Source organism: Meleagris gallopavo, chromosome 1 (assembly GCF_905368555.1).
Source record: "Meleagris gallopavo chromosome 1, MGAL_WU_HG_1.1, whole genome shotgun sequence".
NCBI classification, from domain to species: Eukaryota; Metazoa; Chordata; class Aves; order Galliformes; family Phasianidae; genus Meleagris; species Meleagris gallopavo.
The window spans coordinates 58,819,477-58,833,512 of record NC_139404.1 but is presented as its reverse complement, the minus strand read 5'-3'; the positions used below and the strand labels follow the sequence as shown (position 1 = coordinate 58,833,512).

General features: G+C 41.2%; 1 protein-coding gene across 5 annotated transcripts in view; it reads right to left on the bottom strand.

Annotated features, from left to right (window-relative positions):
* Positions 1–14,036, bottom strand: part of DENND5B (DENN domain containing 5B) — a 110,604-nt gene that overhangs the window by 20,826 nt on the left and 75,742 nt on the right. For 3 of the 5 annotated variants that reach the window (XM_085229453.1, XM_085229458.1, XM_085229467.1), the window contains 4 exons: positions 13,620–13,770; positions 4,416–4,509; positions 1,258–1,389; positions 234–386 (listed from right to left, as the gene is read on the bottom strand). In XM_085229453.1, coding sequence (XP_085085579.1) covers positions 234–386; positions 1,258–1,389; positions 4,416–4,509; positions 13,620–13,770 — 530 coding nt within the window. Of the gene's footprint in view, positions 1–233; positions 387–1,257; positions 1,390–3,305; positions 3,417–4,415; positions 4,510–13,619; positions 13,771–14,036 lie in introns of all 5 variants that reach the window. The other 2 variants (XM_085229441.1, XM_085229443.1) reach the window with 1 other exon arrangement.

The following is a 14,036-nucleotide window of genomic DNA, read 5'->3' as shown; positions in this document are numbered from 1 at the left end:
TGGCTTTAGCTTCTGAAGGTCGAAAGAAAAGAAACCAAACATCTATTTGACAATATCACTGCAATTTCCAGAGCTGTTTTGCCAAAATAAACCCTCTCAGAAAACATAAACCAACGAGACTGAGCCCACAGATATCTTTATGCTGAAATGTCTAGCAGCTTAGAAGGTACAGGGGGCATTCAGTATTTGCTAAAGTCTTGTACAAACAGAGTCCTGCGTTTCTAATTACCAACCTGCTTGACCTGCAGACCATGACTCCAGATTCTTTCTAGCAGATCACAGAGACTAGCAATCAATGTATTTTCCTCCAGTCCTGTAATATTGGCTTCTCCATGTCCCAGCTCAACTGCTTCGTGGCCCATTTTCTCTACCAGCATACGTTTAGTCTAAGAAATAAAGAAAATAATAATAATAAAAATCTATAACGCTTATACAAATGTTATTTCCAAGGGACAGAGTTTACAAATCACTTTACTAAAACATTCTTCCAGTAGGCAATAGAGACCATTGCTAATGGCCTGGCTTGAGAAACCTCAAATTTCTTTTACAGAGACTGCGAATTAAAAAAGAATAATTAAAATAACACATCTGCATTATTAATCCATACTGCCCTGTTTCTATCGCCTTTTCTGTTGTCCTATTCCTACATTGCTGATTTATTACTGGCTACTATCAGACAGAATACAGAGCTATATATTTTCAGTCTTATTTAATATCTGCTGTTGTTCTTGTCACGGGAAACAAAGCTTAAAATTCAGGTAATGCATTATACCACCAACTGTGACTGACACAAAGAAATTATATTTCAATGGATATGAAAGCTTCTTTAATATTAGAAACTGGTATACTATGTTAGCTCTGCATAAATAACATGCACAATTTGCACATGCTGAACATATCCCTTTTGACATAGGGTCTCAACCTCATTATGTTTAGGCTACCTTTAAATACGAACAATTAAAGGAAATCCTCCCTAAGATGTCTGATCATCCTGATTCTCCTTCCTGTCCTTTTTATTCTTCCCATCAACTCTGACAGCATAAACAGAGGAGTGATAACACATTTTTTTTTTCTTTTTTTTTAGCAGATGAAAAATATATAACACAAAGGAATATCCACTTTGTAAACAGCCCGTTAAACCAACAGACCAACACTGTTCCAGCTGTGAAAGGCTTTCAGGATACAACCTGCAGATGCTATTTACATTCAGCATAAGCAACTGGATGAGAGAGCAGAGAGAGAGAGGGGAGGATGTACCTTCATGCGACATTCCTTCAGCAACCCTTCCACAAATTTCGAATTGGTCTGAGCAATCACAGCCGGAGAGAGGTCCGAGAGTTTGGGCTGCCTCAAATTTTTTCCTAAACTCCTCGCCTCCTGCATATATTTCTAAAAATAAACAGAATAATTTTAGATATTACAAGTCGGAGAGTTTCTCCTCATCCTAATCCTAGGCAAGCAGATGCTGGTGAAAAGGAATGAGCTACCGTCAATCTAGTGAAAACAACATGATTTGTCTGATGCTTAAGTATTGGGCTGGAGAAGTGGAATGCTCCTTTATGACAACAGGAAAAGCAAGATATTTTCCAGTGTAGAACTGAAACAATCAGTGTTGTCTGGTGAACTGTGCTGTTAGCCACTTGCACAAAGTTAGGCACACCGAGTGTATAAAAGCGTGATACCTTCATCCAGCAACAAAGCCAAAGTACCAAGCAAAATGTTTTTCTATTGTTATTATTTGATCTTCACTAATAAATAAATTAAAAGCCATTTGGTTAATTTGTTGACTAGACTGTACACGAATGGAAGAAAGCCTTTGAAAAGAAATTTCAAGAAGCAGAAGTGAACCTAGTCAAGGAGAAAAATTTATCCCATTACTTTGCATTTGGATAGTTCATGTGGGAAAAATTAAACTTGATTTTATTCTCAATTAACTTCTTAATTACAACTGAAGCTCATTTTAAGTAAAACTGACATTTAGCATCATTCTTCTTTTTACTGTGGGGGTTGTAATGGAGAAGTATGGACAAAAAATGTCATGCTCCTTAAAATAAGATCCAAGCTATTAAAGACTTTTAAACCTTTTTGCTCCACTGCCTTGTTGCTCTGGAGTTGGGGTTCGTTTGTTTGCTTGTTGAACAAAAAACCCAAGCCATCAAGAAGTGTCATCTCCCCCTACCATCAGTGAGAGGACCACACACTGAGCAATGCTATCAGGTTGGCCACATTTAGGTGTGCAAGTGAGAAGTTCATCAAAAGGTCATCTGAACACTATCAATAGTTTCTGTTAATAAAATAATAGGATGTTGTCAAATAAAAGTCTTAAAACATTGTGCTCAAAGCCTGATGTTGAAATGCTCAATTTTTGTGCAAGACCTGTGAATTTCCAAATGTATGTCTTTATCACCTTAAAGCTGCCTCTCCGGGGAGACAGTGGGTGACAGCGACCATTCATTCTGCCCCCAAAAGGACAAGAACCACTTCACATCAGTCTTACAGGTTGAACAAGAAAGTAGGGTTCTATCACAGAAGCTGTGATCAACTAATTAGTAAGTGCTCAGCTAAGTAATTACAGTTCCACTGATACTGTAAGGACTTGGAAATAGTTGAAAAACTATACTGCAATAAAAATCACAGCTGAGGAAAGCACGTTGTTCAGCAAGCAATCTCACAAGTGACTTCCATCTAATTCAATGCAAAAAATAGCAGTGAGAACAGTGAAAAAGTAATACAGGGAATATGTAAATAGAAAATCTAGTGTTTCTAAGAGCAAAGGGATAAATAAAATGCAAAGTGCGGTTATAGTCTGAAGAGTACAAAAAAAAAGATAACCTCATTTTATTCATAGAATGTCTTGTTGTTAAACAAAAAAAGGAAAGAAATAAACTTTCATGAGTTCAACAAAAGAATGAATATGGGATGAGAGGACCAACAGAATGCTCTCTGCCTGTTCAACACCACCACCTTCCTCCATGTTGGGATGTGAAGACTCAGCAGTCAAAACAATGCGTTTTGGATTTGACATCCTAAGCTGAATTGCCAGCTGAGCAACACGGGAAAAAAAGGAAGCAAAGCAAAATCCCCATCTTTCGGTCTCAGAACTGTCATGTTTGCCAGAGAGTTGGCAAACATGGAAGCCAAGAGCTGTTTTCCAGCTACTTTTCTGATTATAACCACACTTCCAAGCACTACAGGGATGTGATCCTACTCTACGAGAAAGGGAGAGGTTTGGGATGCAGCACAGACAGTGGTTCCTTACGCTACTACCTCAAGCGCAGCTTTCAACAAGAAAAACTAAAACGTACCAGACAGCATTCAGAGAAGGATTTTTTAGGAGGCCGTGCAGGAGGGGGCGGCCCCTGGTCCCACTCCCAGAAGGCCATTGAGTTCTGGCGAAGCAAAAGCTCCTCCGAGGGCTAAGAGGAGACAGATGCCCCGATGGCAGAATAGCCAGAAAGAGAAACAAAGCAAAAGAAGCATGCATATGATCCACAGCCGAAAAGAAGAAAGTAAATACATGACAAAGTACTGAAAAGGCTCTGCTGAGATAAGCTCACAAGGCAAAGTTTCAAATATACTTGCAAAGTCATCCTAGCAGAAACGACAACAAACATCCACAAATGCTGTTTTGCTGTGTTTCCATGAAACACCAGAGGAAGCTGTGATTCAGGAGTCAGTCATTATTTGAGTTTTACAGTGCAAATGCCAACACTGGTCAGCATTATCCAGCAAGCCTTACTGCAAAACAGCACGAATGTTGTATTTTTGCTAATGATATATGAAAGAAGCACATGGGTATCAGTGGAAAAATATGGCAGAAAATACTTAATGAATGACAAGAAACTGAAAAGATGGGACAGAAATGCATGCATGCAACTGACATTTACAAAATGTGTGGGAGTTCCCAAGCTTCAGGCCCAAAAAGGACCCTGAAGTCTTAACCTTTCAAATAGACTTGCTCCTGTCAGTAACCTACGTAAAGGCTAAAAAAAAAAAAACAGAAAAAAATCCTTGAAAAAAGAAAAGGAGTCCTGCCTCACTCACTGACATTTATTCAATAACTTGGCTTTTCCAGAGACCTTTACCCTGGGCAGAGCTCACAGCTGCACCGAGACAGGCATCAGAGCTCTGCTCTCCATGTGCAGTTATACAACAGGGGTCCATATCAGCAAGTAGGCCATTTTCCTGCTGACAAAGGGACTGTTTTATTCCAAAAGAACAGAAGCTTATCATCTGTGCTACGTGCTTTGAAGTTGTACAGCATATACAAACATTGGTGACGAGCAGCACTTAAATGGCAAGAGACCTACACAAACCTTGAGGTAGCAACAATATTGCCTGAAGCAGCAAGGGTCCCTTTGCCCAAACGTTACCTTGGGGATGAACATCTCGTGCCGCTCACAGATGCCACCTACCTCCCTCAAGTCATTGTCCAGCCCGATGTGTTCTGAGTGCTGCCGGAGGCGGTCTTTTCTCCGCTGTGTGGTGGCACTGCGACTGGCCCAGCGACTGGGAAGGCAGAGAGAGAAAAGACATGAGTGGAATGAGTGGGAAGGGAGAGCCACTTCTCCCACAGGGGGAGATGAGACAGTGCGAATTTGGATGCTGCAATGGATGTTGGTGCAAGCTGGTGTCCCCAGTCCATGTGGGAAACCACAGGGTGGATGACAGGCCACCACTCAACCCACTGACCTGTTGGAGACCTGCCTGCTGCCTGCTAGTGTGCTGATAGTTGACTGCAAGTGGAGCATTCCCTACCACAGATTCCTCTTGCAGCACTGGTGCCAACGCTAGGGAAATTGCTGTTTAGTCCCCTGCAATGCCCTTTTTTGTTGTATTTGCTAAGATTTGACAGAAACTGTGTCTGTATGAACAAACAAAATACCAATGTTTTGAGTAACAGCTTCTAAAGTGTTTCTTCTCTTGTGAGGTTTCTGTGGTACTTCCATAGCAGGAAATAATCCAGAGAACCTTGTCACCACAATTGTAAAGATGAGAGGGAATAGCCTCAAGTTGCACCAAGGAAGGTTCAGGTTGAGTATTAGGAAAAACTTGTCAGAAAGAGTGGTGCTGAAGTGGCACAGGCTGCCCATGGAGGTGGTGAAGTCACCATTCCTAGAGGTGTTCAGTAACCGTGTGGTTGTGGCACTGAGGGACGTGGTCAGTGGGCACGGTGGGGATGGGCTGATGGTTGGACTAAATGAGCTTAGAGGTCTTTTCCAACCTTAGTGATTCTATGACTCTGTGACTCCACTATGATACTGGGAGCACCTATGTCTAAAGGATTTAAAGAGAACTGACATTCCAGGGATTAATCATGTTGCTGCCTTCACCGTGCCTGTTTTTTTTTTTTTTTCATGAGATTTCTAAATAGTGCACAAAAATTCTATTTTTGCTATGTCTTAGTTTATGTCCAATTCAATTTTTTTTCCCTCATCTTAAGCTGTTGTTTAAAGCAGGTACTTGGTAACCAGGTTATAAACTGAGCAACCTTAGAATTCCCAAATGTCCAAGCTTCCTTATGCCAGACAATGTAACAAAAACCAAGATAACACTGTGCCAATGAATTTACAATCTCAAGCGATTGCTGGGTTTCTAAAAATATCATAGCATTCTGTCAAATCCTTGAAACAAAAATATTCAACTAGTGCAAAAAATAAATAAGTTAATACATTATTTATAGATGAAAACCAAAATAACATGATATAACCTATCAAGCATTAAAAATAAGCACACAAATGCTACATCTTCAGAATAATGACTGGAGTTGCACTTATTAAAATAAAATATATTTCAAATATGGTGAAAATAATAACAGTCTTTGAGCCCTTCAGTCTCCGCACAAAGACCCTCTGCCTCTGCCCTGCACTCAGAAGTTCCAGAGAGAAAAACAGCATGTACCCATGGAGCCTCTCCACACAGGTGGATATCTGTAGGAAAAGGAGTCACTAGACCCCAAATCCACTCATTTCCATGTGCATCCCAAATAAGAGTATATGCAAGTAGGATCTGAGACCTGAGCTACCCAGGCAAGGCTTCTGTCTGGCAACAGATATGTGGGTGTAAACCTGGAGGAGGAAGCCCTTGCCTGAAGTTGGTCTTGAGTTGCGACATGGCTGACAAGGCCCTGGAGGCACAGCAGAGCAGCCTGGTCCATGGGAAGTCCAGGCTTGACCCCTGGTCATCTGAGCCCTGCTGCTTCCAAACAACAAGGCATATGCTTAACTATCCCCACCAATTGCTCTAGTGAGGCAATCGAAGACCACATTTTGGCAGACTGGGTCAAAAAAGCTTAAAAAATAAAATACATAGGAACTAACATTTTTATGGTCAGAAATAAAGTGTCTTCCCACCTTCCAAATACCAACAAGGAAACAAGTACAGAGTAAGAAATAAACATCTGGGTCTGCACGTAGTTATGGTTCAGCACTTCACCAACCCATATGACAAGGAATTTATTTTTAGAGCCCTGTAGCCTCAAGTCTCTGGTAACTAAATAGGTGTCTGAACAGGAGACATTTATACCTTCTCAGAGGAATGCATTACTGACATAAGTGTCTTTTCACCTCCTCAGAAATCTTAAAAATATGCAGCCTACAACTTTAATTAATCATCACTTTTTTTTTTTTTCAAAAGCAACAACCAACACCTTATTAGATGACTGAGAGTGGAAGAAAACTGGTTTTTGTTCATCTCAGTAAGATGAAATATAACAAAAACTCTAAACCTAGAAACAGAGGATAGCAGATGCAGAATTGACTTTGTTTACCTGGCTCTAGACTCCTTCCATTTAATGTTATTAATATCATGCTTACATTTCAGATAATAGAATGTCAATAATTGAAATTTATGTTATAAATCATATATTATCTATTATCACATTTTTCTGCTCTGATTCATATTATGCACTCTGATTTGATCCCTTTCCAACAGCTTTCCTGCCGTTAGTGAAAGATTTAAGAACTGCTGTGAGCGTCCTTTGAGAGAACACGTCTCACTGAAGGTGAAGGCAGAATAAAAGCTACAGAATAATTACAAGTAATACACCATCATTAAAGCATTTTCAGTTAATTCCTGCTGGCTGGGAGAGCGCACAGAGCATTCTCCAGATTATTAGTCAGAACTGTTTGAACATTTTCAGCATACAAGTGGAAAGATCATTAGGCCTTTATGAAGAAGTGATGGCTACTCATTAGGTGGGGCAATGACACGTACGGCGAGCTGCATATCCCCGTGTCCCCAAGCACCAGGTGAGGGAAGGGAAGCTACTGGGTACTGAGTAAGGTCTGTGCACTGGGATGCTGCTCTGAATCTCTCTGGGAGATTTGGCGAAGATCTAACAGCAGATAAGCAGCATTAAGCAGCTAAATCTTTTAAAGCCTTTTCTTTACTGGGCCACACAGCATTTTCCAGAAATAATGCTTAAATATCAACAGAACCACTCACTCTGCCCCTCATCAGCACAGATCACATTTTAAATTACTCCTCCTCACCCTTCAGCCACTCCAAGTATTTCTGAAAGGAAGCCGTCACCATCTCCTCTAGGGCTGCTGAAATCCCATTTGAGGTATTTCAGTTATTCCCTGCAGCAGAGGTGTTGCTCCAAGCACCAGCTCAGGTGCTGTGGTGCATGCTGTCTACATGGAGCAGGGAGAGAAAGCTCTTTCTGCAGTCTGTCCTTATCTCCTGATGCCCATATCCAAAGATAAACATGCTTCACCTTCAGGGACTGTGAAAAAGGAGTGCTGTTTCAGAAGAGGGACGTGGGAAGACTGCGTGCTGTTTAATACAGAGAAATAAAACAAAAGGCTCTTCAACATGAAGTGTCTTCAATATGAAGGCTGTAAGGTCAACAGTGAAATCAGTACTGTTTGATGCCAAATTAGACCCAACAAGCATAGGAGCAGATTTGCAGGGGGTGGAGGATCTGTAAAGATGGCACTTGTAAAACACACCACTTAACCTGTGATGCTTGATTTCTGTAATAAATGGAAATACAGTCAGCATCAAAGTGGAACTGTCAGAAACCAGTCTAGCAAAACAGCAGCCTGGATGTGCTGAGCTGCAACCATGCGTTCATCTCTCCATCTCCTGCTACCCCCCTCATTCTAAAGGCTGCCTGGGCACATTGTGTGAGAAGTGATTGTGAAGGGTGGCACCCACACCACCATCCTCTGCAAGCAACAGTGGGAACAATCAGCCAGGGTCACCCACAGACCTGATCAGCCACTGCCCAAAGTGGGCGCTGGTTGCAAACTTGAGACAGCAGCACTGCCCAGCAGGGAGTAAGAAAGAGGCACAGTAAAAAGATGAGAGGTACAGGGTTTGGCACATATATTTCCCTGTAAACTTTAAGTCTGCATAGTTATCATAAAATGATACATTAACTGAAATAAGTTAATTGTTCTTTTACTGTCTCATGCAGGTTGAGCCAAGAATCAGCATGCAGAAAGAGGACCCATACAGTTCTAAGTTCCCACAGCACGGAATTCCTATCTCAAAAACTGTTTTTAAGCACAGATTGTCAAAGCCATTCACATTTTGTTCTAAAAAATGAATGTATTTCAACACAAGCAGTTAGCATTTCCATTGCACCTGTTGGTGGTTTGCTCCATTAGGTTACCTAATGTATAGTAGCCACTTGTTACAGATTTTCAAACTTAAAAGTTGAGCTACTACTCGCCAGCTTTAAATAACATCAGTGTTATGTGTGGATGGCTCGGTGCTGACTCATGTCTTACTCATTGAGATGCACTGCAGAGATGCTACTCTCTGCCATTTGAAAATGCAATTGTCTGGCTTGACTTAAGAAAAATAAAAGCTTCATTAATGACTCCCAGACTTAAAACAACAGCCAACATGTAGGGAGGTAGAAAAAGCATGCACGATACAGAACACTCACTGCAAGACACACAGATTATTTGTCATACAAAAAATAACTTAGTTAAAACCTGAATGAATTCTACCATCATATAGATATTCAGCAAAGTTGAATGGTGATGGAAGATACAGGGCTGCACCCATATGAGTCACACTATCGCCTGAACCTCAGTGATGGACCTATCAGAAGAGAGGTGGCCAGCAGGGACAGGGAGGTCATCGTCCCTCTCTACTCTGCCCTTGTGAGGCCCATCTGGAGTACTGTGTTCAGGTCTGGGGCCCCCAATAAAGAAAGACATGGGGCTGTTGGAGAGGGTCCAGAGGAGAGCCACAAAATGATCATAGGGCTGGAGCACCTCCCCTACAAAGGCAGGCTGAGGAAACTGGGCTTGTTCAGCCAGGAGGAGAGAAGGCTGTGGGGTGACCTCATTGCAACCTTTCAGTACTTATTGGGAGCCTACAGATAGGAGAGGAGTCAACTCTTTGAAAGGGTAGGTAAGAGCAGGACAAGGGGAAATGGTTTTACGTTGAGGGAGGGAAGATTTAGGTTGGATGTCAGGGGGAAGTTCTTTACCAAGAGAGTGGTGAGGTGCTGGAACAGGCTGCCCAGAGAGGTTGTGGATGCCCCGTCCCTGGACGTGTTCAAGGCCAGGTTGGATGGGGCCTTGGGCAGCCTGGTCTAGTATTAAATGGGGAGGTTGGTGGCTCTGCCTGTGGTAGGGGGTTTGGAACTTCATGATCCTTGAGGTCCCTTCCAACCTTCCAATTCTGTGATTGTGTGGTACGTGGCTTTTACAGATAAATACTGACACAGCCAGGAGTTCAGCAAAACACGGCACAGGGACAAAAACTTGGAGAAAGCAATCATATATTCTGAAATCTACGTTATGGATAACATATCACACATGTAACTCCTGAGGTTAGGAGGCCAACTCCAAAGGGATTTCTGCTTAAAGACTTGTGTTGCGTCATCTTTTGAGGGTTGCTGCAGGTAACAAGGGACACAGAGGATAGATAAAAGCACTAAGTTCATAGGATGCCAGAGAACAAAGGGAAAGGACTCAGAAGAGGGATGTGGCCAAGAAAGGCAAAATGCACAGGGCATAGATAAAGAAGTCGGAAAAAATGAGCTAAAATAAAGAGGAAGGCCAAAAAAAAAAGATAATTTAAGACATTTTGTAATACTGTAATGAAGCAAAAAAAAAAAAGGAAAGAAAAAATAAGAAGTTCAGGAAAAAATCATTTCAGTTGCTCTCTGTGTGCATTTGCTACAAATTGCCAGAATGCTAATATACTCCCATGCTTGACATGCAATCAGTGTTTTCCTCTGCAATATTTAATCTCATTTATCAAGCTTCTTAGTACAAATTAAGTTACAATGTAATCAATTAGATTGAAAACACAGCTTGCTTCATTGTTCTAATTCTGCACTGTAAGCATATACACCATAATTTAACAATTAGCTAATCAAAAACCATGAAGTGTTTACTCCGCTTGCCTTTTTGTCATTCAGATTCCTTTCCTGAATCGTTGCAAATGTATCAGCCAGTGGAGTACCAGCTCCAATTTTAAAAGCCTGGCAGAAAACGCATGCAGGGAAGGAACAGGGGAAAACAGAAATCGCAATATTGTGGTGCTGGTGTTCAAAAAAGGGAAGGATAGCACTGGAAATGCTGCTCTTTTCTAGGCTAGCAGACAAACTCCCCAAATGATTGCAGCCTGTTTCCTCCCAGGATGCTTTCTAGGAAGAGTTCTGCAAAAGTTGCTGCTTTAGGAGGCCACAGCGTCGTGGACAGGATGTTGCTGAACCCAAAGGAAGCTGCAGATGCTGCCAGTAGATTTAGAAAGTTTTCCCATGAAGTGGGGGATGTATCAAAGGCAATGGGTGCAGAATTAGTTCCCCTAAGCAGGACATTGATACCTGATGTGAAAACAGACTGAGTTCTGTTTTCTGGGTTTTTTTCGTTGTTTGTTTGTTTCCTTAATTGCTGTTGGCTGGGATGAACTGCTCTTTTTTGAAAAATATATTTATTGAAACAAATATTTGGATATAATAGTTACCACCTTTCATGAAAGTTAAGATCTACATGTTCTGCAGTCGAAGTCTTTCCATGTTCCATCAGTTCTGATAAAAAAAAGATAGTTAGAAACAGTATTTCTGGGAGACTGTTCTTCAATTATACGGAGGGTTGCTGGGCCTTTTTTTGCTAATTTTTCATATCTTTTCAGTAAGAATGAGCATGGAGTTAATGTCAGTGAGGTTTCCACTCAGCTGAGCAAAACATTTCCTAACCAGCCAGGGAAAGAGGTACCCAGCATCCCTAATGACACCAAGCAGGCACCTGCCGTCTGAATGAGCTGGCCAGAATGGTAGCTCATGCAACAGGAGCTGCCCTGCCAACCTGCAAGTGAGCAAGCAGGTAATGCTGGTTAGGGCTACAGGAGCACAAGTCCACCCCCCCGTCCAATCTTCTAAAGGACATCGTGGCAGAAGAGGAGGCAATGACAGAAGTGGGGCAAATCACACTGCTGAGCATGGCCACAGGCTGACAGATGAAACGTTATTAGACTTCATTTTATGACAGACCTCAGCATTTTAACTCTTCTACATGGTAATGTGACCAACATTTGTTCCCAGCTGCATTTAGGTGGAAGCGATCCAACATGACTGCCAGCCCTCCTTCTGTCCCCAAGCCCTGCTTTCCATGGCCTACAAGTGAGAGCCAAACACTTCCTCTTCCAAACAAAGTTTCTGCCTGTCCGAGCAGCGGGTTGTCTGGGATCACGTACAGGGCCTAGAACTAGAGGCACTAAAAATGTTTGTTCTGTGCATTACATTCCTGACTTACATATAATACATTACACATATAACAGCACAGTAACAGAGGTACCTTCAGCGCCCTGCCTGGATGCAGGAAGGGAAGAGCTAGAAAACATCATGAGCACACACGTTAACTATAACTGAAGTGCATGGGGATACCGCTGGAATGTTCTCTTCCCCCAGGCCCATACTCAAAGGCTGAGTCCTGTGTGCTGTGCAAATATGAGATATCCCCAAGAAGCACACACTGGGATATTCAAATTAATGGAAGGCTACAGTTCAATTGATTTTGTGGTCAAAAGAATTATGCTGTATTTGCGGAAAGCAGGAAAAGGCTATCTATTTTATCCGTGGGTGTAAATTCAGCAGAATTACATGTCTTAAATGAGAGAGAAAGAGAGTCCTCTCAGCTGCTCACATAAAATGCCAGGAAGCTGAAAGATATAAACAGATGGTCTTGAGATTTTCCAATTACAAAGCTTTTTGGCAATATATGACTGGAGGAACTCCAAGCATTTGTCACTTTGACATCACTTTGCAGTAAGTAATGGGATTTTGGTATTTACAAATTCTGAAACATGCTGTAATTTGAAGAACAGAACCTGCTACCTACATCAAAATTACCACTCAAGGAGTTAAACTCCCATTTTAGAGTAGGCACAGATCTAACAGAAGCATCTCAGAAAGTGCAAGAAAGCTGTTTTTAGTTTAATGATTATTCAATGAGAATTCAGTGAGATACTGTGACAGAGCCTGAACATATAAACGACTTTGAGGAGGCTGGGAATGCTCATGCTATCGCTGATACTCTAAAACTGAAACTTAGCATAAGGATAAAAGACAGACTGCTAAACACAGCATTTCCCAGAAGCTGAAGATATCTTTGAGTTCTCTAAAGAAGGTTACCTGTGAACTTCTTTCTTGGTTTGCAATGAGGTTACAAACAAAGAATCCTTTAATTTTTGTGGGTATTAACTCGAAACTAATTGCAATTCTTTAAACATTTGGTGCTCATGGATATCTTAATTTATCATTTGCAAGTCTTTTGCATAACAGGCTATTAAAATAGGATTAGCTAGCACTGGGGGGCACAAAAGGTACATAAATAGAACTGAGTGGGCACCTCACAGAGGAGCTTAGAGCAGCATGTGTGCATGCTGTTTTCTGGAATGAGATAGCTTTCAAAATTTGAATAGTCATAACTTTAGGAGCTCTTAGATTTATCTGTACTCCATCTTGATGTATCATCGAAACTGGAAGTGAGGGCCTGAGCTTGTCATTTTGTAAGTAGTAATCATTGATGCACAAATATTCAAGTTTTGAAGTAGGGTTTTGGAGGAAGGAAAAGAAAGTAACTTAAAGCACTTACTCTCCATTATATCTATATTAAAGTCATGTTCATTAGTTGCTACAGGTTCTCACTTTACATTAGTCAAATTAAGTACATAATGATATGATTGATTCTACAGCTATAGGTATCTCCTACCTTCTGATCAAAGCACAGTACAGAACCTCACTGGATTCAGAACCTCATACTCTCCATCCTCACGGAGTTATTTTTTCAGTCTGGAAACTGAAAGAGCTATAAAAATCTTTGGGGCATATAATAAGAGGTAAAGGAAAAGAGAGGAACAGATTGGACACTACTTTCATTCAGCATGTCAAAATTTCTTTCAGAAACTGAATTATTTATTGGGTTTCCAAATTATCCTATTCAGTGCAAAATAGAAAACCAATTATAAATTTATTATGACAACGATAGAACTAAGAATATGTATGAGAAGACATGGTCTTTACTACTAAAACAGAAAAGAGTACTGAGTGAGAAAGCACCCAAAATTTGGACTGCTGTCAATTGATGTGTATCTTTCAGAACAGAAACCTGCTTTCAAATTCAGAAAATAAGAAGCGTGCTTACTTGTTATTGGTAGGTCCTGTTGCTAAGACATCTGATTGCAACTTTGGGAAAAATCCTTGTTCGTATTTCCCTTGGCCAATCTTCATATCAAGTAAATGCGGGTGGATGGCCGTGTGATCGATCTTCATCAGCCGCTGCTCAATGGACTGGGCTGCAAGTTACACCCATATGTCAACAATCATGTTATCCAAGCTACTACAACAGAAGCAGTCATGCTCTTATCCCGAGTAAGTCTCTAAGAAGTTAAACACTCATTTTAGTCCCTGAAATCTGTCGCTTACAAAAGCATTACTGTGTTATTTGGGTTTTAGTTTCCATACTGCACACCAGTGGTGCTGAGACAAACAAATTAGCTGGTGGAGCTGGGGAATGGGATGTATTATTTGCTGACAAGGGCAGTGCAAGCTTCCCTGTAGC